Source organism: Salmo trutta, chromosome 4, assembly GCF_901001165.1.
Source record: "Salmo trutta chromosome 4, fSalTru1.1, whole genome shotgun sequence".
NCBI lineage: Eukaryota > Metazoa > Chordata > Actinopteri > Salmoniformes > Salmonidae > Salmo > Salmo trutta.
In genome coordinates this window covers 69601766-69628393 of record NC_042960.1, presented here as the reverse complement: position 1 = coordinate 69628393, position 26628 = coordinate 69601766, and the positions used below count along the sequence as shown (strand labels likewise).

Sequence of the window (26628 nt, the reverse complement as noted above, 5' to 3'; positions counted from 1 at the left end):
ATAATTCAGACACTTGAAAAGCTGTTATCACAGATACCGGCAGAACTCAATTCCTTAATTAACCAAATGAATGAGACAGGGGCAACATCTCCACCAATAATTCAGACAGATGAAAACCTGTTAGTGCAGATACCTGCAGAACTCATATCCTTAATTAAGAAGAGTGCGTCTAACTCTCAACTGGGAAGAGAGAACAAAATCAATAAATAGTGGACAAAAGAAGCTATGCAAAGATAGGACATTGATATAATAGTGTGTTAAAGTGACCATTGCGGAATATATAAAACGTGTTAAAAGTATTACACATATAGTATATAACGGGGTGTGAAGTGGGAAAATAAAACATACAGATAAACACAAGCTATACTATATGGTTAAAATAAACTCAGACTATCTAAAATAAACAGTGACAACGAATACATAAGGAACAATACCGTGGTATAGTCTATACTACCGGCTAAAGATATTATAGTACCATGAAGAACCACTAGGAGGAAACAGTGGACAGATAAACACTGTGTAGCAGCAGAACCCTCAGGAGATTACAGTCTGAAGGGAGGACAGAAGTGTAAGGTACAGACACTAGGATAGAGTAGGTTTGGAGAAATTTAGTAAAATAGGAACTGGTGCTGAGAATAGACAGAGTAAATCAGAAACGAAACAATAAGTAACAAAAAGATAGGATATAGTAAATAAAGACAAGAAAGGATAGACATTACAAATAACTAAATTAGAAGGAAAAAGGGTATTAACAAGGTGGAACAATCTGCTGTTCATCCCTTGAGTAAGACCGTTAACCTGTTATGGCTAGGGGGCAGTATTTTCACGGCTGGATAAAAAACGTACCCGATTTAATCTGATTATTACTCCTGCCCAGAAACTAGAATATGCATATAATTATTAGCTTTGGATGGAAAACACTCCAAAGTTTCTAAAACTGTTTGAATGGTGTCTGTGAGTATAACAGAACTCATTTGGCAGGCCAAAACATGAGACGATTCTGTTCAGGAAGTGGCCTGTCTGACCATTTCTTTCCCTTCTTGATTCTCTCTATCCATTACAAAGGATCTCTGCTGTTACGTGACACTTCCTACGGCTTCCATGGGCCCTCAGAGCCCGGGAAAAAGCTGAATGACGTAATTCAAAGCCCTGGCTGAAACACACGAGCGCTTTTGCTAAATGGTCTATCAGAGGACAAAGGGATAAGGCGCGTGGCCGAGTCGACCCCGTGCTGTATTTTCTTTCGGCTGTTTACCTAATTGCAGATTCCCGGTCGGAATATTATCGCTTTTTTACGAAAAAAATGGCATAAAAATTTATTTTAAACAGCGGTTGACATAGTTAGTTTTTTTATCCGGCCGTGTAAATACTGCCCCCTACCCCCGACAGGTTAATGTTATTAAACATAACGGGTTTGTATTGTATTGACATAGATTGAGCATCCTATAATAGCAGTGACTAACTGGAGGGTTGGTCATAGGGGCTAGTCTGTATGGACCGTTTGAGACTGGGTTGATCGCCACTTGTCTCCACTGGTCTCCTCCTTCTCCCTCTTGTTACATCCATCGTGCTCATGCACAGGTCCTGTGCTGTAGGAAAGGGTTTTGGTACAAAGGACACTTTTACAACCGTTGTCATATGGTCCAGCAAACTTGTCATTGAGTTAAAGTGTATATCTGTATCAAGCACAAACCCCGAATTATCAAACGTGACCTTGTATGGTTGTCCTTTTGCTGTTACAATTTCGAAGAGGTATCCACATTCCTCTTCATCCATATAACAGATCGCTGCAGCTGGCTATGGGGTATTCGTCTTCCATCTTTTTTAGGTCCTGTATAACTTCAATGTGCTTTGATGACCTTGGGGAACTGCCCGTTGAAAGCCCCCCACCTCCCTGCATCTCACCAGAGTAGGCCGTGATGGCAATAGCTCCTACAGTGACTTCGGGTCTATTTAGGGATGATATTAGCTGCTCTTTAGAGACGGAACCCCACCACTTCTGAGGCCAGTTGCCATATTTCCTTTACTTAGAGACACGGAGTGAGTCGAATTGTCTTCTCCGAAACATAGGCCATCTTCTAATCAGTAACCTAGTTTGCTATATGTGTGTGTGTGTGTGTGAGGCATCAGTGTCTCTGGAGCCAAGGCATTAGTGTGTGATTAAATGACTCCCTCTCTCAGCCTCATGGCACCTGGCCCTGCCTTTACAATATCTAATCTCTGTACAGGAGATAAGCGGTGTGTGTGTGTGTGTGTGTGTGTGTGTGTGTGTGTGTGTGTGTGTGTGTGTGTGTGTGTGTGTGTGTGTGTGTGTGTGTGTGTGTGTGTGTGTGTGTGTGTGGCATCAGTGTCTCTGGAAGGGAATAAATAGTGCAGCAAAGCACCAGACCCCCAGCAGGTAACAGTAACAGACACATTGAAAGCAATGAATAAGCTTAAACCATTTGATAAAGCACACACACACACACACACACACACACACACACACACACACACACACACACACATATCGCCGTCCTGTAGCTACGACTCCTGAGTTGAAATGGTATCAGCGCTTTCGGCTGAGTCGACCGTTGAATATGATGTGTAGAAAGAATGGTTTCCAGGGTCCCCATCTGCCAATGTATGTTTATTTATTTACTCACTATATCCTATCTTATGGTTAATGATTGTTTTGGTCCTATTGTACTCTATCCTCAGCACTAGTTCCTATTTCACGGCTGGGTAGCCTGAGGCTGTTTTTCTCTACAAAGTTTGTGTTTTATCCGTATGTTTTATCTTCTCACTTCACTCAGCGTATATATATACTATATGTGTTTTGTTTAATACTTTTTATTATGTTCTGTGTATTTCACAGTGGTTACTTTAACACACTATTATGTCAATGTTTTATCTTTCCATAGCTTCTTTTGTCTGTTATCTATTGATTTTGTTCCCTCTTCCCAGTGAGAGCTAGATGCACTCTCTTTAACTTAATTCAATATAACTGCCACAGAGGGGCTGCACAGTCCCTCCTCTGGCCCAAATGACACACACACACACTATTCTTCCTTCCTACTCCGCAACCCTGGCCTGCTCTGATATACTTTCTGAACATAGAGAAACTTCCATTCATTCAAACGTTTATTCGCACTCACACAGGTTTTTATTCACATTCGCTCACTCATACTACGTCTTGCCTAAGACGACCTATAGTTTTTAGCCTGACCTGGGAGACAACATTCTACAGGATTTCACGGTATGATGGTTTTCCTTCATATCCTATTCATGTTTACATCCACGTTTTATCTAAAACGACCTATAGTTTTTATTCACATTCGCTCACTCATACTACGTCTTGCCTAAAACGACCTATAGTTTTTATTCTGACCCGCTTCACTTCCTTAACACGGGAGACAACATTCTACAGGATTTCACGGTATGATGGAAATTCTGGCTAAACGGGTCAGTTTTCCCTCATATCCCATTCACCCCCTCCCTGCTATACTCTGTTCCTCAGAGCAGCAACGCGGTGTGACCTACTGATCCGCCGACCCCGTTAGCTAGACGGAGCGGTTTATCCGTAGGATTTGTTTTGCAGTTGAACCTCGCCTAATCGGGTCGACATTTTCCTGCATCCTATCTATTCACCCAAGCAGATCTCTTTCTAATGTTTAAGAGCGGTATCGTGGACTTGTTTTATTTGTGTTGACATTATGTCCAGGCAGCTGCAGCCCCACACCAGGCCAGGCAGTCCAGCCAGGGAGAGCAAACAAACGCACCAATTGGGCCACACAAGATCCCCAGATGAATGGCCCAGCATTATCTTCCAACCCGAGTTCCTTGCTTGCCTACGCCTGATAACGCACACATCTGTTCCGGTTTTGGATCATAATGGTGGCAGAACCCCCTAGCTTATACAACTAATAATACATTCATTGCATAATTATGCTTCACATGGCTGTCAATTTGCTACCATCTTTCTCCTGTTTTCTCCTGACATTAGTATGTTAGAAGGCGGAAAAGTAATTATGTTTTCAGCTAATGCAATCTTTAGCATGACATCCTACTCAGAGATGGTAATTGTATTACATGCCCCCACCTCTTGTCTACATTAGTGGCTCAGCATATCCGCTGCCCCTAGTTACATTACATTAACTCCCACAAGACTGCCAGAGGTCCGAACAAATCCTTGTCAGTATAACCTCTCTGTCAACAATAACATAACTCTGACCTTACTGTTGACAAATGGAACCAGTCTCCAGTTGGGGGAAAGTTTGTGTCAGTATAACCTCTCTGTCTACAATAACATAACTCTGATCTAACTCCCTCTGCTGAGACGGACCCTCAGTCTGCTGCTCTCTCCCTCTGCTGAGACGGACCCTCAGTCTGCTGCTCTCTCCCTCTGCTGAGACGGACCCTCAGTCTGCTGCTCTCTCCCTCTGCTGAGACTGACCCTCAGTCTGCTGCTCTCTCTCTCTGCTGAGACGGACCCTCAGTCTGCTGCTCTCTCCCTCTGCTGAGACGGACCCTCAGTCTGCTACTCTCTCCCTCTGCTGAGACGGACCCCTAAGTCTGCTGCTCTAGAGACTGAGAGGTATAGAGACATACTGTCAAGGTGACAGGTATCCTAGTGGTTTAGAGACTGAGAGGTATAGAGACTTGTCTCTATAAGACAGTTTCATTTCATCTGGTTTCAGAAATAATGTATAGGATATGTTCATAACCCCGTCCACCTATAAGATGTGGGGGGATCTGTACGACTAAGAAGAGATACAAAGAACTCTGATTGTAAAACATCTTCTCTTTTTAGTCCTAGATATGTCTAGGGTTACTGCTGAATGTAGTACCTCTAACCCTGATCCTAGGCCTAACAGCAATAACCACACTGTAATGTTAGAACACATGTGTGTATTATAAGGCATTATAAAGGTCATTAAAATAATTATAGTATGTACTTCATAGAAACTGTTAACCTTTATATATTCTAACAACTCACATTTTGTTAGATGTATTCCATATTAAGGGTCCTAAACTAGGAACTAAAATATTTGTCTCCCTCTAGACCATGGGTGTCAAACTCTGGGGTAATTATATTTGTCCCGCGAGACAATACCAAATTACTACTAGCCGGTATTATACAGCGCATTCACCGCTAATACTACGAATCCCATAATGCACTGCTGTTGTTTTCGCGCGCCAATCAGGACAGGACCCAGAAACGCCCTCTCCTCTGTGACAGTAGTCATAGCAACATAGACGCTACAACTGTCAGCGCGCTATCCCTTCCCAAAAATGGCGAAAAGAAAGGCAGAAAACAGGAGCTTTCTGGACAAGTGGGAGGCAGAATATCTGTTTACATATGTAAAAGACAAACCTGTTTGTTTTGTTTGTGGAGTCAACGTGGCTGTAAGTAAGGAGTACAGCATTAGACGACACTATGAAACGAAACACCATGACAAATACAAGGACCTGGACATGACTCAAAGGAGCCAGAAAGTAGAGGAGATGAAAAGAAGTTTGGTTTCACAACAGAATATGTTCAAAAAAGCCACATCACAAAGTGAGGCTGCTGTAAAGGCTAGTTATATAGTGGCAGCAGAGATCGCAAAATCAGCCCGGCCCTTTAATGAGGGAGAGGTCGTGAAAAAGTGCATGATGAAAGTTTGTGACCTCGTATGCCCAGAGAAAAAGCAAGCATTTTCAAACGTGAGCCTGAGCAGGAGCACAGTAGCTGATCGCACATGTGATCTTGCCACCAATCTGTTTGACCAGCTGATGGAAAAGGGAAAAGATTTCGTTGCGTTCTCCCTCGCTGTGGATGAGAGCTGCGACGCATCTGATACTGCTCAGCTGTCAGTCTTCATCCATTTTATTTGTAAAATTATTAGCCAGTGGAAAAAGTTTATTTTGGTATTTAAATCAGAAGGCTGCAAATAGAAAAGAGGCATACGATTTTTATTTAAATTATATTTATTTAATAAATGAATGCCATTGATGTGTTTTTTCATTTGAAATTCGATTTTGCGTGTCTCCACTATTAAATGATATATTGTATGGTAATAAGCGATGCTTGTTCCATATTCAATGTTAAAGCAAAACTTGTTTGGGTCCATATTAAAAGGTTCATTTGTTCAATGTTGGCCCGCGACTTTGTTCAGGTTTTACATTTTGGCCCACTGGGTATTTGAGTTTGACACCCCTGATCTAGACGTTGTATGCAGATCTCTCTCTCTCTCCCTCCCTGCACCCCTCCTTCCCTTGTTCCCTCCCTCTAACCCCTCCTTCCCTCTAACCCCTCCTTCCCTCTAACCCCTCCTTCCCTCTAACCCCAGCCATCTGGCAGAACAAGGAAATCCCTCCCCCTCCCACAAACTCTCTTCTGTGGAAACTAAACTGATCTGAGTCTCTGTGTCGTCTGTCTGTGTGAGAGTGAACAACCGTCCAAATGGCTCAGCAGGGAGTTCTGCTGGACCAGGACCAGTTCCGTTGTTCTGTCTGTCTGGATCTACTGAAGGAACCGGTCACCATCCCCTGTGGACACAGTTACTGTAGAAGCTGTATTGAGGGCTGCTGGGATCAGGATGTTCTGAAAGGGGTCTACAGCTGTCCTCAGTGCACAGAGACCTTCACTCCAAGGCCTAATCTGAGGAAAAATAACATGTTGGCTGAGATGGTGGAGAAACTGAGGAAGACAGGACTCCAGGCTGCTCCCCCTCCTGCTCTGTGCTGTGCTGGACCTGGAGATGTGTCGTGTGATGTCTGCACTGGGACCAGAAAGCGGAAAGCCCTCATGTCCTGTCTGCCGTGTCTGGCCTCTTACTGTGAGACTCACCTCCTATCTCACTATGAATCTCCTGCTTTGAAGAAGCACAAGCTGGTCAAAGCCACCGCACAACTACAGGAGAAGATCTGCTCTCATCATGACAAACTGCTGGAGGTTTACTGTCGTACCGATCAGCAGTGTATCTGTTATCAGTGTGTGATGGATGAACATAAAGGCCATGATACAGTGTCAGCTGCAGCAGAGAGGACTGAGAAACAGGTAAGACCAGAACAACTTGTTGGTGACTGTCTGATAAACAAAGAGTTAAAGATACAGTAGGAACTGAGGCTGTTTGAATATGAGACCATTCAAATGAAATGGATCCACAAATATGAACACAACCTTGAGTATATAGATATGTTAACCCAGATTCTTCAAATGTATCACCATTTTCTAAAGTCTGTTAGGTTCTGAACACACAGAGTGAAAACTCAAACCAAGTTTATTCACCCACTGGGTCATACAGCTGCAAAGACAATGTTTGATGACACAAGAACATGTATTTATAACCTCATACTAGGCGGGGTCAACTGTTACACAACTAGACAGCCAATACATCTCTGTTGCTAGGCAGGAACTGAACTGGTTCCTCTCACTGGTGTAGTCATGGCCCTGCCTGATGCTAGAACCTTGGTGGGTGTGGAAGTGTATGTGTGTGAGATAAGACTGTAGTAGGAGGGTCGTTGGGGTGGGCCCCTCTGGCCCCCCTCCCAGAGGCTTCTTCTCACTTCATCTGTTGACTTGAACTCGAGACGAATTCCTGGCTCCTCCCTAGTTCTGCAGCTGGCCTGCCTTATCAGAGACTAACTAGACTGTTGAATTCCTGGCTCCTCCCTAGTTCTGCAGCTGGCCTGCCTTATCAGAGACTAACTAGACTGTTGAATTCCTGGCTCCTCTCTAGTTCTGCAGCTGGCCTGCCTTATCAGAGACTAACTAGACTGTTGAATTCCTGGCTCCTCTCTAGTTCTGCAGCTGGCCTGCCTTATAAGAGACTAACTAGACTGTTGAATTCCTGGCTCCTCCCTAGTTCTGCAGCTGGCCTGCCTTATCAGAGACTAACTAGACTGTTGAATTCCTGGCTCCTCCCTAGTTCTGCAGCTGGCCTGCCTTATCAGAGACTAACTAGACTGTTGAATTCCTGGCTCCTCTCTAGTTCTGCAGCTGGCCTGCCTTATCAGAGACTAACTAGACTGTTGAATTCCTGGCTCCTCCCTAGTTCTGCAGCTGGCCTGCCTTATCAGAGACTAACTAGACTGTTGAATTCCTGGCTCCTCCCTAGTTCTGCAGCTGGCCTGCCTTATCAGAGACTAACTAGACTGTTGAATTCCTGGCTCCTCTCTAGTTCTGCAGCTGGCCTGCCTTATCAGAGACTAACTAGACTGTTGAATTCCTGGCTCCTCCCTAGTTCTGCAGCTGGCCTGCCTTATCAGAGACTAACTAGACTGTTGAATTCCTGGCTCCTCTCTAGTTCTGCAGCTGGCCTGCCTTATCAGAGACTAACTAGACTGTTGAATTCCTGGCTCCTCCCTAGTTCTGCAGCTGGCCTGCCTTATCAGAGACTAACTAGACTGTTGAATTCCTGGCTCCTCCCTAGTTCTGCAGCTGGCCTGCCTTATCAGAGACTAACTAGACTGTTGAATTCCTGGCTCCTCCCTAGTTCTGCAGCTGGCCTGCCTTATCAGAGACTAACTAGACTGTTGAATTCCTGGCTCCTCCCTAGTTCTGCAGCTGGCCTGCCTTATCAGAGACTAACTAGACTGTTGAATTCCTGGCTCCTCTCTAGTTCTGCAGCTGGCCTGCCTTATCAGAGACTAACTAGACTGTTGAATTCCTGGCTCCTCTCTAGTTCTACAGCTGGCCTGCCTTATCAGAGACTAACTAGACTGTTGAATTCCTGGCTCCTCCCTAGTTCTGCAGCTGTCCTGCCTTATCAGAGACTAACTAGACTGTGGAATTCCTGGCTCCTCTCTAGTTCTGCAGCTGGCCTGCCTTATCAGAGACTAACTAGACTGTTGAATTCCTGGCTCCTCCCTAGTTCTGCAGCTTGCCTGCCTTATCAGAGACTGAAACTAGTTGCCCTTTGTCTCCCTCTTTAGGAACATTGATATTCAACAACAACATGTTTGAACAGAATATTTCAGCACTTCCCCTTGTCTCTCTCAGTAACTTTCCAACACCAAGTTCCTATCCACCCTTCATTGACCCCAACATATACATTCCTTATACACGTAAAGTCATCAATACGTTATAGTATAGTAACATGAATAAGTATATTTCTAGCTAGAATCCAACAAGTCAAACATCATTATCATTAGTTATCAAACATCATTATCATTCGTTTTCAAACACCATTATCAGTCGTTATCAAACACCCAATCAACTCCCTGTTAAAACTATAATCATTCACATGACTACATAATGATATAATTTCAGACAGACACTTCCTCAATATTTTGATCCTTATCTTCTATGGGTCCTATGTCACATTACTATACTATTGATCTACTGGACAAATAAAGCTTGATAGCTCATTGAAGAGTGATTCTCCACAGAGGCAGCTGGGGATGAGTCAGCAGAAGGTCCAGCAGAGATTCCAGGAGAGAGAGAAGGAGCTGAAGGAGCTCCAACAGGCTGTGGAGTCTTTCAAGGTGAGTATTGTTGACCAGAGGAGACACACCATTTCACTTATCTCCTCCAGTCAGAGAGAGAGAGAGGGGCCCCTCTCCAATCCCACTGACCCCACTGTTGAGAACAGGCTGTCTGGACACCTTTCAGAGAATTGACTGCTTAATGTAACTGACAGGATATGAACACAGGTCTACCGCGGGAGAAACCAACATCTTGACCATTACACCAAGAGGACATTCCCTATTGGGCCGACACTGATTTAGAAGTCACAGGCGGGGCTACTTCATCACATAACCATGAGTAACCATGACTGACTCATGTCCCCTATACATTAACATGGAGCACTCTCTCTCTCTCAATTTAATTCAAAGGGCTTTATTGGCATGTGAATCATATGTTTACAAATGAACAGAAATGAACAGTAAACATTACACTCACAAAAGTTTCAATGGAATAGAGACATTTCAAATGTTATAAATCAATTGGAAAACAGAGTTTTTTTGTGGTTTCACGGTGGGTGGGACTATCGATATTTGTTTGTGTTTCTTCTGACCAGAGAGAGTGGTTGCTCCGTGTCACGCAACTTGGGTCAAGATCTGTTTCTTGTTTTGCTCTTAGGAACAGGGCACCATTGAAAGGAGTGATTTCTGGGGTAGCGTTAGTGTGGAGGTGGAGCAATTGAAGTTGAAGGCTCTTGGTGTTTGTGATGCCCACCGTTTGGTGTGAAGCAGACCAGGTGGTGAGCGTGGTGAAACAGAGGAGTCACTGTCAGCATTTGAGTCTTTACCCGACAAAGTCATGTTGGGATATATCAGTTATCCTGTTAGAGTCTTTGTGTTGAATCCACTGAGCTGTTTCAGGTGAAACGTTTATGGTCATGTTGCAGCAGTTTGTAGGAGGGAGATTCCAAAATGTGGGAAGTGTGCAGGAGGTCATGGGATAGAGGATTGTGAAGTTTCAGTGGATAAAGTTGCGTCAACTGTAGGGGTGTCCATGTTGCTGGGGATAAGTGGTGTCTGGTGAGAGAGAGGCAGGTTAAGGTGGCTAGAGTCAGAGTAGTGCAGAAGATGGCGTATGCTGAGGCAGTGAAGAAAGTAGAGGAGGATGGGTCAAGGCTGAGGGATCCTGAGAGGATCCCTGTGAGTAGTAGATCTGTGACAGCACAGAGGAATTGGCCAATGAGTGATATAAGCTTCAGTAAGGTTGGCTTCTTAGAGTTCAAAGCAATGATTATCAACTGTACCGCAGAAATGGAACGTAAATCACAGACAATAGATGTTGTGGTGGCAGCTGCAGAAAAGTATTTGGTCATACGAGATTTGACTTCAGAAGAGTTCCAGGGTGTGTTGAGTGGTGGTGTCCCGTCCTCCCAGGTCATTGGCATGGTGCAGGAGCAGATAGGGTCAAAGTAGTGGAACGGGGTAGTGGGTTTTTAATGAGTGTAGGGTTAGTTGGCATGGTGCAGGAGCAGATAGGGTCAAAGTAGTGGAATGGGGTAGTGGGTTTTTAATGAGTGTAGGGTTAGTTGGCATGGTGCAGGAGCAGATAGGGTCAAAGTAGTGGAATGGGGTAGTGGGTTTTTAATGAGTGTAGGGTTAGTTGGCATGGTGCAGGAGCAGATAGGGTCAAAGTAGTGGAATGGGGTAGTGGGTTTTTAATGAGTGTAGGGTTAGTTGGCATGGTGCAGGAGCAGATAGGGTCAAAGTAGTGGAATGGGGTAGTGGGTTTTTAATGAGTGTAGGGTTAGTTGGCATGGTGCAGGAGCAGATAGGGTCAAAGTAGTTGTCGTGACGTTGTATTAGTTAATGTGACGACTGTTGCTCATCGAATGATTAACAGTTTATAATTACGTGATTAAATGAATTAAGCAATGAATCAAGCAATTATTAACTCATTAACCTGGGGCACCATGGGAACATTGTTTTGATTGAGTTTCTATTTCCCAAATTAACTCAAAGGATATCAGAATATCGATTACAACAGTCGCTAAATTAATCAATTTCCTCTACAGTCTCATTATCTGAAAGTCGTATAATCCGGGAATCTGCACGGACCCGGGCTTTACCACTGAATTTACCACACCAATCTTAGTTGATTATTTATTTACTAGCAAGCTAAAATGATGATAAAAATGCACATACACAAAACACAGTCTAGCTATTGATTAGGACTTAGTACAACGGGCCAACACACTCTGGCGCTTGTTACCCAAAATGGGGATTTTAAAGAGAGAGAAAGAAAGGAAGTACACGAGAGAAATATACATTTGGGTTCATTTGTCAGCCATGCTTATTTAAAATTAGCCTTGCCCCGAACTGCCGCTCTTATGGGTCAGAATATAATGATGTAATTACGTGTTGTAGTTCTCAGGTGGGAAGCTCCGCGTGGGTCGTTTAGGCTTCTAAATGACGCAGTTCTACGGCGCAACTCTCCGGTTGTCCTCACGATGTCAGTGTCCTTCTTGGCTAAGTGGTCTGATCCTCACCCTTGATCGGAAAGGGGTCTTCTGAGGACAGACAGCTCTGTAGCTCAGAGCTCACAGCTTCGGCTCGAATGGTGTCGATACCACGATTCAATCGAGAGTGGAGGCTGGGTGGTTCGGCTTGAATTCACCCGCTTAGACACAGCTACTCGTCCGTAGCTCGTGTAGAAAAATATTTCTTTGTCTTCAACCTTGTGTTTCGTTTTGGGGTTCGTCGACTTTGTTAGACCTTCGCTGCAGCTTGGGGTCAATAGTCTTCTATGTTAATTCTCCAATCTCCTGTCTTATACCCTCGGGTCAGAGGTGGGTGTGACAGCCTTTAGGGCGATTCTCTGGGCGGACCAAGTACAGGGGCAAGGCTTAGATTTGGCTAAAAATCCGATTTTAGACACTAACTTCACATTTCATCTTTGCCAAAACATTCTGTTTGATTTGGATATTTTCCAAACAGCGTACAATGTATAAACATCAGGCATATACTGGGAAAACTCTTAAAGGTACAATGTTTTCATAATAACGTCATCTCTTAACCTTTAAAAACCAATACAAAAGTTACATACATTTTAATATTCCACTTTTCGTCATAACCACCATTGTGGCTGACGGAAACCATTGTTCCAAAGTTCCTTTATTGCATGTTTAAGGTTCTGAGGCCAGTTCTCCATTGTTAGGACAAAGGAATTTCTCTGTATTATGGGCATGAGGTGTCATAAAACCCCCACATCTTCAGACCCCTAGATCTCTCCTCCTCTGTTGGGGGTTTGGGAGATAATCTGTAGGGTGGTGGTCTCCTGTATCCTGACCTGATCAGGACAGTCATGACATAGTGGAATGGGGTAGTGGGTTTTTAATGAGTGTAGGATTAGTTGGCATGGTGCAGGAGCAGATAGGGTCAAAGTAGTGGAATGGGGTAGTGGGTTTTTAATGAGTGTAGGGTTAGTTGGCATGGTGCAGGAGCAGATAGGGTCAAAGTAGTGGAATGGGGTAGTGGGTTTTTAATGAGTGTCGGGTTAGTTGGAAGGGTGTTTTTTTATTTAAAAAAATATGAGATGTTCCTTTTCCCATTTTGTATCACAAAGTAAAATAGATTTATATTATAGTCCAGTTGGGGGCGATAATACAACATATTGGATGCCAACCGCCGTTAAACTCCAAAGAAGAAGAAACTTTATATTATGTCTATGTACAGTGTTGTAACGATGTCTCTCTCTCTCATTCCATCACTTTCGTGGTAGTTGGTTGTGTGGGTCTCTGGTTATGAATGGGGTGCTGACAGACAATCGTTGATGGATATTTATAGAGCTCTGATCAGGACGACAATTGATTACGGGTGTATAGTTTATGGAACAGCAGCAAAGACTTAAGCTGGACAGAATCCAGTATATAGCTTTAAGGATATGTTTTGGTGCATTTAAATCAACATCTGTATGTGTCTTACTAGTGGAGGCAGGTGAGATGCCTTTGGGTTTACGACGTAATAAATTGTCATTATCTTATTGGGTTGCAAGGCTGTGAGGTTGAGCATCCCACTGCTACTGTTCTAGATGACTGTTGGGAATATACTAGTAGACAAGGCAGTGGTTTTGGTTGGACAGTTGTAGGTATCAATGTTATTATGGAGAAATGAGAGAATGGGTGTAGTAGTGAGATTCTGCTGGGTCCCAGCACATTCAGGTGTGGAAGGGAATGAAATTGTAGACCAGTTATCTAAAAGAGCTTTACTACAAGATATAATATATATTAATGTTCCACTGGGTAGAGGTGAGGACAAATGTAAGATCAGAGACATTTTGATAGATGTGTGGCAGAAGAGATGGGGACTCTGGGCACAAGGGACGGCATTTATATGTCCTCTAAAGGTCGGTGGACCAAGGTTCAAAGGTCAGATTAGGAAGGAAGAGGTGGTGTTTACTCGATTGTGTTTAGGACATTGTACATTGAACTGGTCCTTACATCTGGTTGGCAGCATGTGAATGGTTTGTGTCTGGAGGGTATTGTCAATGAAACGGTGGACCATGTGTTGTTATATTGTTGTAAGTATGTTGAAGAGAGGGAAAGATTGAAGGGTAGGGTCATTGAGGTTGGATGGGGTGGGGGGGTTGGAAGGGATTTGGGGGATGGAGGAGGGTCTATTAGAAGTTAGTAGGACTCTTTTTTATTTTCTTAGAAGTACTGAGTTAGATAGGAGGATTTAGAAATGGTTTAAACCGTCATTGAACACACTCCAGCACAGTAGGTGGCGCCATGCACCTTAGCGTTGGTTTGAGGACCACCATTATATCATAGAAGAAGAAGGTGTTGTGTGAGGGTTTTGTGGTTCCTGAGGAGGGCTACTATTCTTTTTGCGTATTTTCCAAATGTATTTTGTAGTTGTTAAGGGTTTATATATTAGTTTCCACTGTTTATCGGTTAGAGTTGAGGGGGGAGTAGGGTAGTTTGTTTGGGAGGTGTGATGTCCTCAACCGAGTGGAGAAGAAACGCTGTCTCTTCAGGTGCATTCTGGAGAATGGTGTGGAGGAATTATTGATCATGGTCGGTGAACAAGTGGGAGAGGAACATATACACTCTGTGTCCAGAATGAATAAGACGGTGGTTGTGGTAATGTAAAAGGTGAGTCTTGTTGCCCGGCTAGTTACCAGTATGATTTATGTGAGGGGTGTTGGTGCTGATTTCGATAAGAGTAGTGGTGTCTAATCTGCCTCCATTTATTACGACCGAACAGATCCGCAAAGAGTTGGTTCGTTTTGGTCAATTTACAAGTGCTTTTCGTTTCGTGGCTCTCGGCTGGGTGTCTCTTTTCGTAGACTAGTGTTTGTTTCTTAACTAAATTCAAGGTTAAACAGGGGAGGGGTGGTACACAGGGTTTGTTTAGGGCAGACAAGCGCGACCAGCCAGCAGCGGGGGCTAGGACTAGGCTGGACACTACATTTTTTACCACATTTACTGATAAAACTCGTTCATTGCATCCGCCAAGGAGCCCAGTTATATAATATTACCATATGTCGCAGCTGTTTGGCGTAGTTTTGAAGTTAACGCGAAAAAGCGGGTCTTATTTTAGGTCATGTTTAACCATGCCAGCTCCTATTAGTTGTATTGAACAAACAGGTCTTATTTTAGGTCATGTTTCTCCCTGCCAGCTCCTATTAGTTGTATTGAAAAAACAGGCCTTATTTTAGGTCATGTTTCACCCTGCCAGCTCCTATTAGTTGTATTGAAAAAAACAGGTCTTTTTTTAGGACATGTTTCTCCATGCCAGCTCCTATTAATTGTATTGAAAAAACAGGTCTTATTTTAGGTCATGTTTCACCCTGCCGGCTCCTATTAGTTGTATTGAAAAACACAGGTCTTATTTTAGGACATGTTTCACCCTGCCAACTCCTATTAGTTGTATTGAACACTGTCACAAGTGCTGTACAGAAACTCTAACTGTACGTATAACCTATTTTAGCCTGAACCCTAATTCTAGGGTAGGGTGGCCTACAACTATTTTAGTAATAATATTATTTTAGTAATTACCATTTTAGTACTAAATAGCATTTATTATTTTTTAAATAAAACCTATGTCAGCATTTGCTTTTTATTAGTTAGTTTATTATATGTTTCACCCTGCCAGCTCCTATTAGTTGTATTGAACAAACAGGTCTTATTTTAGGTCATGTCTCACCCGCTTTTTATTAGTTATTTTATTATATGTATTATTGCATGGCAGAACACTTGATAAACAGGACTCATTTGTTTTATATGTTAAATGTGGTTTGAACTGGGTGACATAGTAACCTCTATGTGAAAGTCCAGCAATTGGCGTGGGATAGGTGGGGCAGGTTTGAGACTGATCTCTCGAATTAAATACACTTTATTTCTCAGCTGCCTCACCAATGTCTTTAAGTGAATTAATAACTTTTAATTGGTAAATATTTCCAATAGATGGCAGCATAAGACCACAAAGCATCAGTTATAGGCTACAAGCAGCAATAAGATTGACATAAAATAGCATGCAACCAAAGACTACAGTGAGGGAAAAAATAATTTGATCCCCTGCTGATTTTGTACGTTTGCCCACTGACAAAGAAATGATCTGTCTATAATTTTAATGGTAGGTTTATTTGAATAGTGAGAGACAGAATAACAACAAAACAATCCAGAAAAACTCATGTCAAAAATGTAAATAAGTATTTGACCCCCTCTCAATCAGAAAGATTTCTGGCTCCCAGGTGTCTTTTATACAGGTAACGAGCTGAGATTAGGAGCACACTCTTAAAGGGAGTGCTCCTAACCGCAGCTTGTTACCTGTAAAAAAAGACACCTGTCCACAGAAGCAATCAATCAATCAGATTCCAAACTCTCCACCATGGCCAAGACCAAAGAGCTCTCCAAGGATGTCAGGGACAAGATTGTAGACCTACACAAGGCTGGAATGGGCTACAAGACCATCGCCAAGCAGCTTGCTGAGAAGGTGACAACAGTTGGTGCGATTATTCGCAAATGGAAGAAACACAAAAGAACTGTCAATCTCCCTCGGCCTGGGGCTCCATGCAAGATCACACCTCGTGGAGTTGCAATGATCATGAGAACGGTGAGGAATCAGCCCAGAACTACACGGGAGGATCTTGTCAATGATCTCAAGGCAGCAGGGACCATAGTCACCAAGAAAACAATTGGTAACACACTACGCCGTGAAGACTGAAATCCTGCAGCGCCCGCAAGGTCCCCCTGCTCAATTTAGCACATATACATGCCGGTCTGAAGTTTGCCAATGAACATCTGAATGATTCAGAGGACAACTGGGTAAAAGTGTTGTGGTCATATGAGACCAAAATTGAGCTCTTTGGCATCAACTCAACTCGCCGTGTTTGGAGGAGGAGGAATGCTGCCTATGACCCCAAGAACACCATCCCCACCGTCAAACATGGAGGTGGAAACATTATGCTTTGGGGGTGTTTTTCTGCTAAGGGGACAGGACAACTTCACTGCATCAAAGGGACGATGGACGGTGCCATGTACCGTCAAATCTTGGGTGAGAACCTCCTTCCCTCAGCCAGGGCAATGAAAATGGGTCGTGGATGGGTATTCCAGCATGACAATGACCAAAAACATATGGCCAAGGCAACAAAGGAGTGGCTCAAGAAGAAGCACATTAACCTCTATGGGCTAGGTGGGACGCTAGCGTCCCCCCCGTGGTGCACTCCATCAACAGCAGGTGCATTTCAAGAGCGGCAAATTTGAATCCAAATAAATGTCAAAATTCAAATTTTTCAAACATACAACTATTTTACACCCTTTGAAAGATTAACATCTCCTTAATCTAACCACATTTTCCAATTTCAAAAAGGTTTTACGGCGAAAGCATAAAGTTAGAGTATGTTAGGACAGTACATTGACAATAGCTGTGTGTAATGTTTTGTCAATTCAAAGACAGGCGTCACCAAAACCATAAAATCAGCTAAAATTATGCACTAACCTTTTACAATCTCCATCAGATGACACTCCTAGGACATTATGTTAGACAATGCATGCATTTTTAGTTCTATCAAGTTCATATTTATATCCAAAAACAGCGTTTTACTATGGCGTTGATGTTGAGGGAAATCTTTTCCCTCCAATACCGCCAGTCAAATCAGCACCACAAATTAAATAATTAAAATTAGAAAACATTGGTAAAATATTATATTGTCATTTAAAGAATTATAGATTTACATCTCTTGAACGCAATCAACTTGCCAGATTTAAAAATAACCTTACTGGGAAATCACACTTTGCAATAATCTGAGCACTGCGCCCAGAAAAATACGCGTTGCGATACAGACTAACCGCCATGTTGGAGAGATCTAAAATCGAAAATACTATGTAAATAATCCATTACCTTTGATTCTCTTCATCAGATGTCACTTCCAGGAATCCCAGGTCCATAACGAATGTAGTTTTGTTCAAAAAAGCTCATCATTTATGTCCAAAAATCTCCGTGTTGTTAGCACATGATCTAAGCCCGCCGGACTTCACTTCATGAACGAGGGGAAAAAATATATTTACGTTCGTTCAAACATGTCAAACGTTGTATAGCATAAATCATTAGGGCCTTTTTTAACCAGAACATGAATAATATTCAAGGCGGACGAATGCAAACTCTTTTAAAATGTATTGGAACGAGGGTACCCAACATGACCTCGAGCGCCAGGTGTCTAATGGGCCATCATCGTTCCAGGGCTCTTGTTCGGTCAGATCTCCCTCTAGAAGACTCAAAACACTTTGTAAAGGCTGGTGACATCTAGTGGAAGCAATAGGAAGTGCCAAAACATTCCTCAGCCCCTGTGTTTTTCAATGGCATAGGTTTAAAGGTAATACAACATATCAGGTATCCACTTCCTGTCAGAATCTGTCTCAGGGTTTTGCCTGCCAAATGAGTTCTGTTATACTCACAGACACCATTCAAACAGTTTTAGAAACTTTAGGGTGTTTTCTATCCATATATAATAAGTATATGCATATTCTAGTTACTGGGTAGGATTAGTAACCAGATTAAATCGGGTACATTTTTTTATCCAGCCATGAAAATACTGCCCCCTAGCCCTAACAGGTCCTGGAGTGACCTAGCCAGTCTCCATACCTTAATCCCATAGAAAATCAATGGAGGGAGCTGAAGGTTCGAGTTGCCAAACGTCAGCCTCGAAACCTTAATGACTTGGAGAAGATCTGCAAAGAGGAGTGGGACAAAATCCCTCCTGAGATGTGTGCAAACCTGGTGGCCAACTACAAGAAACATCTGACCTCTGTGATTGCCAACAAGGGTTTTGCCAACAAGTACTAAGTCATGTTTTGCAGAGGGGTCAAATACTTATTTCCCTCATTAAAATGCAAATCATTTTATAACATTTTTGACATGCGTTTTTCAGGATTTTTTTGTTGTTATTCTGTCTCTCACTGTTCAAATAAACCTACCATTACAATTATAGACTGATCATGTCTTTGTCAGTGGGCAAACGTACAAAATCAGCAGGGGATCAAATACTTTTTTCCCTCACTGTATATGTCCCATGATTTTCTAAAATGGTCAATCATGACTTTAGTTAGCTATATACAGTATCTCTTGTTAGTCCTGTGTTGCTTTTGGGAGATCAAAACAATATTAACTATAGCAGGTATTGAACCCTGGTCAAATAACCACTAGTCAGATGTGCTGACCTCAACCCTAGTAAACATGCATTATAACATCATGTTAATATGTCATATTGGGAGTAAACAGCCTCGGAATAGAATAGACGATGCATCTTCCAGCCCGACAATAAATGACATCATGCAGCCCTCACGGTTAGTAAATGTACCTCAACATGCCCCTCTCTTGTGGGAGAAGGCAGAGTGCTCGCTGCTCGCAGATGGAACAAGCTTTTGGAGGGGCTTGTTGAGTTGGACACTTGAACTTGACCTAAACTAATCTGAACTGTCTTATGCTGCCATCTATTGGAATTATTTAGCAACTGCAGCAGTACTGAATAAAGTGGATATTCTTACTGAAGTAGTAATTACTCAGAATTACAAAATATAAAGTGTTATAGTTCATTTTATCACTAACAACCATAAAATATCCATCTATAGCATAATAAAACTGACATAAACCAAAAACATCATACATTTAGTTAATTATATTAAAATGTATATATTTAAATGGGTGACATTATCTGCCAAAGTAAAAACCCCTTAACATATAAACACAGACACTGGACACAGACACTGAAAATTTGCTTTTTTAATATAAATCTGGTAGATCTCAAAAGAGCCTTTGCTTTGCTGAGCAGTTTTCAGGAGAGTCTGTCTGTGAATAATGAAAAGTTAATGCCACGCTTTTTATATTTTAAATGTAACCTTTATTTAACTAGGCAAGTCAGTTAAGAACAAATTCTTATTTACAATGATGGTCTACCAGGGAACAGTAGGTTAACTGCCTTGTTCAGCGGCAGAACGACATATTTTTACCTTGTCAGCTTGGGGATTCAATCCAGCAACCTTTCGGTAACTGGCCAAATACTCTAACCACTAGACTACCTGCTGCGCGGTCTAAAGCTCTTACCACTAGACTACCTGCTGCCCGGCCCAATGCTCTAACCACTAGGCTTCCTGCTGCCTGGCCAAACGCTCTAACCACTAGGCTACCTGTTGCCCTTTCACAGAGGTCTAGTTCACGTTTACATGTGAGTCATTTAGCAGACACTCTTATCCAGAGCCACTAGGGTTAAGAGCCCAAATCTGCCAAAAAAAAGCGATTTACAGATTTTTCACCTAGTCTGCTCGGGGATTGGAACCAGCCACCTTTCAGTTACTGCCCAACGTTCTTAACCACTAGATTACAAACCACTAAATGTTAAACACAAAGTCAAATGGTCGTAGATAAATGGTAAGCTGGTTAATTAAAAGACTGCTGTTATAACTTTCAGACAGCCATTGTTTTGGGGAAATAGGGAAATGTTTATTTCTCCAATTATCTGTAATAGATGTATTTATTTTAATGGTTTGAAGTTCTACAACATTTTAATCAGGATAACTTATTATTTCTAATGATGTAAGTTTGAGTAGCTTAGTTATGGTTTTTCTGTTTGTTTCACTAAATATCTCACAATGTGTAAATTTAGATGTTTTCATGTCGGACACCATTTTAATCAGGAGAATCTCCTCTTTCTAATGACATAAGGTTGGGCAGCGTCCTCTGCTGTCATCGATCGCTAGACCAGAAATAGTCAGAAGTTGCCCGTTTTTTCCTACTTCCTGGTAATTCAGACATAAACACACTTGGCACCATCGAGGTGCGGGTGATTACTTTCTACACCAGTTGTTATTTTTCAATTTGGTCCTAAGAACAGGTTTTAGTGGTAAAATAAGAAGGTAGACATTTTTTGGTGCCATTTAGGGGAAATGGAATTCTAAGGATCATTCCAGTCAGAAGAGGCTCTGTGAAGGTTCGTTTCAATTCATTTGCTATGGCCTCGCTAGTGTTCCAGCTCAGACAACGTTCTTTGGCCGTTTTGACTCGTTCTATTGTCCAGCCTACTAGGACTCAGGGGGCAGAGGCTGGGTCTAGCTCTGCTACGGGGCAGGCTACTGGAGGGGGTACCAGGAGGGAGGAGAGTAGAGCAGGGCCAAGCGGTGTTCTGTACCTGCCTGTCCAGGAGGGGGGACAAGGCCTGGTGGACATGGAGAGCAGGGTGGCAGCATTCTGACTCAATGAGGTGCAGAGGCTACTGTACCTACTGTCTCTCTCTCTCTCTCTCTCTCTCTCTCTCTGTCTCTCTCTCTGTCTCTCTGTCTCTCTCTCTCTCTGTCTCTCTGTCTCTCTCTCTCTCTTAACAGCGCTCTGCACAGGCAGCAGTGGAGGACAGTGATCAGATCTTTACTGAGCTGATCCGCTCTATTGAGAGAAGGAGCTCCGAGGTGAAGGAGCTAATCAGAGCCCAAGAGAAGGCTCAAGTGAGTCAAGCTGAAGGACTCCTGGAGCAACTGAAAAAGGAGATAGCTGAGCTGAGGAAGAGAAGCACTGAGCTGGAGCAGCTCTCACACCCAGAGGATCACATCCATTTCCTCCAGGTAACTAAACTGCCTTGTTAAATGTGATATGAAATTAACTTAATGTGAAACTATTCATCTCAATCATTATGTTGTCATGTCTGTCTCCCTCTCTCTGTCCGTCCCTCTCTCTTCTCTCTCTGTCCGTCCCTCTCTCTCTCTCTCTCTCTCTGTCTCTCTCTCTGTCTCTCTCTCTCTTTGTCTCTCTCTCTCTTTGTCCCTCTCTGTCTCTCTCTCTGTGTCTCTCTCTCTCTCTGTCCCTCTATCTCTCTCTCTCTCTGTCCCTCTCTCTCTCTGTCTCTCTCTCTCTCCCTCTCTCTCTGTCCCTCTCTCTCTCTCTCTCTGTCCCTCTCTCTCTCTATCTCTCTCTGTCCCTCTCTCTCGCTCTGTCCCTTTCTCTCTGTCTCTCTCTCCCTCTCTCCCTCTTAATCTCTCTCTGTCCTTCTCCCTCTCTCTCTCTCTCTCTCTCTCTCTCTCTCTGTCCCTCTCTCTCTCTCTCTGCCCCTTTCTCTCTCTCTGTGTCTCTCTCTCTCTATCACTCTCCCTCTCTGTTTCTCTCTCTATGCCCTCTCTCTCTCTGTCCCTCTCTCTCTCTCGCTCTCTCTCTCTGTCCCTCTCCCTCTCTGTTTCTCTCTCTGTCCCTCTCTCTCTCTCTCTCTCTCTCTCTCTGCCCCTCTCGCTCTCTTTTTCCCCTTGTCTCTCTCTCTCTCTTTCTCTCTCTCTCTTTCTCTCTCCAGAGTTATCAGTCTCTCTCCAGTATCAGTGTATCTTCAGACTTACCCAGCATCGTTGTCCGTCCTCTTCAGTACTTTGGAGATGTGAGTAAGACTGTGTCTGAACTGAGAGAGAAACTAGAAGACTTCCTTAAAGGAGAATGGACCAAGATCTCCACTACAGGTGTGTTGAAAACAATAAGAACATCAACTTTAGACCAATGAAAGTTCCCTACTAGTCATATACATGTGGAATATGGTATGATGATAACATTCCCTCTCTCTGTCAATGTGTTTGTGTGTCTGTAGTGAATTTAGTGGATGTTGTACTGCCTCCAGAGCCCAAGACCAGAGAACAGTTGTTACAATGTGAGTCTCTTTATTGTGAAGTAACTAACAGTCTCTTTTTACTGACACTCCTAACAATCCCTCTAGAAATATATAGCAATAGTAGATCTAATCAAAGACTGGGTATCTATCTGACTCCTCATATTTCTCTGATTTGATCTCTGCTGTGCTCTAATCAAAGACAGGGTAGACACAGTATCTGACTTAACTTATTGTTCTGACTCCCCTCATTGGTCTCTGCTCTTCTCCCAGATTCCTGTCAGCTCAGACTGGACCCAAACACAGCATACACACTCCTCTCTTTGTCTAAAGGGAACAGAAAGGTGACCTATACAAGCCAAGTCCAACCATATCCTGACCATCCAGACAGATTCACTAACCATTACCAGGTTCTGTGTAGAGAGGGTCTGTCTGGACGCTGTTACTGGGAGGTGGAGTGGACTGGTAATGTTATTACAGCAGTCTCATATAAAGACATCAGCAGAACAGAGAGAGGTAATATATTTGGAGACAATAACAAGTCCTGGAGTTTACAGTACTATAGAGGTGGTTATTGGTTCAGACACAATAATGTTGAGACTAAAGTATCAGGCCCTCAGTCCTCCAGAGTAGGAGTGTACCTGGATCACAAGGCAGGTACTCTGTCCTTCTACAGTGTCTCTGACACAATGACCCTCCTCCACAGAGTCCAGACCACATTCACTCAGCCCCTCTATCCTGGGTTTAGTCTCTATTATAGTACTGCTAAGCTGGTTAAACTGTAGTTGGGTACACATAGATACTAGTCATGCTGGTGTAGTCAATAGCTGAGCTGGTTAAACTGTAGTAGGGTCCACATCGATACTAGTCATGCTGGTGTAGTCTATAGCTGAGTTGGTTAAACTGTAGTAGGGTCCACATAGATACTAGTCACGCTGGTGGTGATGGTCCCCAGATGTGATGATTCATTCTACTCTGTTTCATGTACAATGATTTAACTGATTTGATCTTCAGATGATCTGAATTAAAATAAACATTCAATGTATTCATATTTATTTAAGTGCAACGTTTTAATATTGTACATTTCCATGAATCATGATGTATGGTGTTGATGTATATTGGTTGTCATTCAGAACCATTGATATGTTTTCTCAATTGAGAATTCAGGACTAGTCAGCCCACTACAAGCTGGAATCTCTTACTTTCTACTAAAGTATATGTTCTGGTTTCCCAGACACAGATTAATCCTAGTCCTGGACTAAAAAGCATGTTCAATGTAGATGTCCAGGAAACCGGCCCTAAATGTGTCATCTTTCATCCTCCATTACTTCTCAGTCCAGCAACATTAAACCTGTCCAGCAGGTGGTGGTATTGACCAAACAATAAAACCAGCAGATATCTTGACTTGCCACTCAGTATATCAGTAATGTTCAGAATAGTACTTTAATATCATTGGAGATTGATGGTCTTTTTAATCCACTATCCAGAGTCAGGAACAGATGAAGTTAGGTCTGCTACTGTTCAGTGATTAAATATGATTTATGGTGATGGGAAATGAAAAATACAACACTAAACTTCATCTAGTAATAGTGTTCCTTTGTTATTTATTCCAAGGTGTGTCTTTAACTTGTAAATGGATTGTGTGGAGGTGAGCTAGTGGTGTGGGTGATAGAATAGAATGAAAAGGGAGGAGGGGAGGAAGAGGGGAGGAGTGAAGGGCTGTTCAAGAAACCAGATGAGGAAGAGAAAGATGTTCAGGGGAATTACTGTCTCTGTTCCAAATGGTTCACTATTCCCTACGTAGTGCACTACGGTGCTTCTGACCAGGTCTAAAGTAGTGTTCTACATAGGGAATAGGGTGTAGATTTATTACCATATCATGCTTTAGTGTTTGGCACAAAAAAATATTAGATCTCCACCCTCCCACTTCATGTCTGTCATCCCCCAGTTCTGTTAAGACTTCCTCTCATTGAACTGGGCCTCAATCTAAATGGTCACTTTGTATTGATAGTCCATACTGGGCTTTACTATGGTTCTACATACAGTATCTGTATTGATAGTCCATACTGGACTTTACTATGGTTCTACATACAGTATCTGTATTGATAGTCCATAGTGGTCTTTACTATGGTTCTACATACAGTATCTGTATTGATAGTCCATACTGGGCTTTACTATGGTTCTACATACAGTATCTGTATTGATAGTCCATACTGGGCTTTACTGTGGTTCTACATACAGTATCTGTATTGATAGTCCATACTGGACTTTACTATGGTTCTACATACAGTACCTGTATTGATAGTCCATACTGGTCTTTACTATGGTTCTACATACAGTATCTGTATTGATAGTCCATACTGGTCTTTACTATGGTTCTACATACAGTATCTGTATTGATAGTCTATACTGGGCTTTACTATGGTTCTACATACAGTATCTGTATTGATAGTCCATACTGGGCTTTACTGTGGTTCTACATACAGTATCTGTATTGTTAGTCCATACTGGTCTTTACTATGGTTCTACATACAGTATCTGTATTGATAGTCCATACTGGGCTTTACTATGGTTCTACATACAGTATCTGTATTGATAGTCCATACTGGACTTTACTATGGTTCTACATACAGTATCTGTATTGATAGTCCATACTGGGCTTTACTATGGTTCTACATACAGTATCTGTATTGATAGTCCATACTGGTCTTTACTATGGTTCTACATACAGTATCTGTATTGATAGTCCATACTGGTCTTTACTATGGTTCTACATACAGTATCTGTATTGATAGTCTATACTGGGCTTTACTATGGTTCTACATACAGTACCTGCATTGATAGTCCATACTGGGCTTTACTATGGTTCTACATACAGTATCTGTATTGATAGTCCATACTGGGCTTTACTATGGTTCTACATACAGTATCTGTATTGATAGTCCATACTGGGCTTTACTATGGTTCTACATACAGTATCTGTATTGATAGTCTATACTGGGCTTTACTATGGTTCTACATACAGTACCTGCATTGATAGTCCATACTGGGCTTTACTATGGTTCTACATACAGTATCTGTATTGATAGTCCATACTGGACTTTACTATGGTTCTACATACAGTATCTGTATTGATAGTCCATACTGGGCTTTACTATGGTTCTACATACAGTATCTGTATTGATAGTCCATACTGGGCTTTACTATGGTTCTACATACAGTATCTGCATTGATAGTCCATACTGGGCTTTACTATGGTTCTACATACAGTACCTGTATTGATAGTCAATACTGGGCTTTACTATGGTTCTACATACAGTATCTGTACCTGGAGGGTTTCTGCTCACATATTCCTTTATCTCAAGAACTTTATCTGATTCTCTCTCTCTCCCACTTCCCTTCATGTATTTAAAAGGAAATGACTGGTATATGTAAACTCCCTCTACTCCATGTCAACACCAATCCAATGATTTTACATTTGTGAGGAGTAGAGAAGGAAAGCTACACTTCAGGAGGAAGAAGAGATTATTGGGACGCCCCCATGGAGAGATGATAGAGGGATGTGAAAGAGGAGAGAGGTAATGGTTGTACTCCCCCATGGAGAGGGATATGAAATTGTACTCCCCCATGATAGAGGGATATGAAAGAGGAGAGAGGTAATGGTTGTCTCACAGAATCTATTCACTCCTTCCCATGATGGCCATTTCTATAGACCAGGAAGAGTTGTGTTAGGACAGTGAAATCAGAGCTACAAACAATATAGGATATAAACTATGACATAATTTGTAAACTTTCAATGTATTCCTCTGGGTGGCCTGGTGAGTTCTGTTCCTAGATGGAGTTCTATCAGCCTGGTGAGTTCTGTTCCTAGATGGAGTTCTATCAGCCTGGCGAGTTCTGTTCCTAGATGGAGTTCTATCAGCCTGGCGAGTTCTGTTCCTACATGGAGTTCTATCAGCCTGGTGAGTTCTGTTCCTAGATGGAGTTCTATCAGCCTGGTGAGTTCTGTTCCTAGATGGAGTTCTATCAGAGTGGATGAACTCTGTATATGGGTCACAGTGATGTCAATCACTTTGTACCTGAACACTGATAGCAACAACAACCACAGCAGAGAAGTTGGCTGTGTC

General features: G+C 42.5%; 1 protein-coding gene across 1 annotated transcript; it reads left to right on the top strand.

Annotated features, from left to right (window-relative positions):
- The first annotated feature begins 6427 nt into the window (after positions 1-6427).
- LOC115191417 (tripartite motif-containing protein 16-like) lies at positions 6428-23346 on the top strand. The gene is made up of 6 exons (XM_029749271.1): positions 6428-7024; positions 9358-9453; positions 21249-21482; positions 22199-22358; positions 22484-22543; positions 22775-23346. Exons 1-6 carry the CDS (start codon positions 6428-6430, stop codon positions 23284-23286), a joined length of 1659 nt encoding a protein of 552 aa, XP_029605131.1. The 3' UTR covers positions 23287-23346.
- The last annotated feature ends 3282 nt before the right edge of the window (positions 23347-26628 follow it).

Excerpts from the sequence above, each read along its gene's own strand:
- LOC115191417 (XM_029749271.1), top strand. The coding sequence starts at position 6,428 with ATGGCTCAGCAGGGAGTTCTGCTGGACCAGGACCAGTTCCGTTGTTCT. Across the intron at positions 7,025-9,357 it reads CAGAGAGGACTGAGAAACAG|AGGCAGCTGGGGATGAGTCA; the intron begins GTAAGACCAGAA and ends GATTCTCCACAG. Across the intron at positions 22,359-22,483 it reads GACCAAGATCTCCACTACAG|TGAATTTAGTGGATGTTGTA; the intron begins GTGTGTTGAAAA and ends GTGTGTCTGTAG.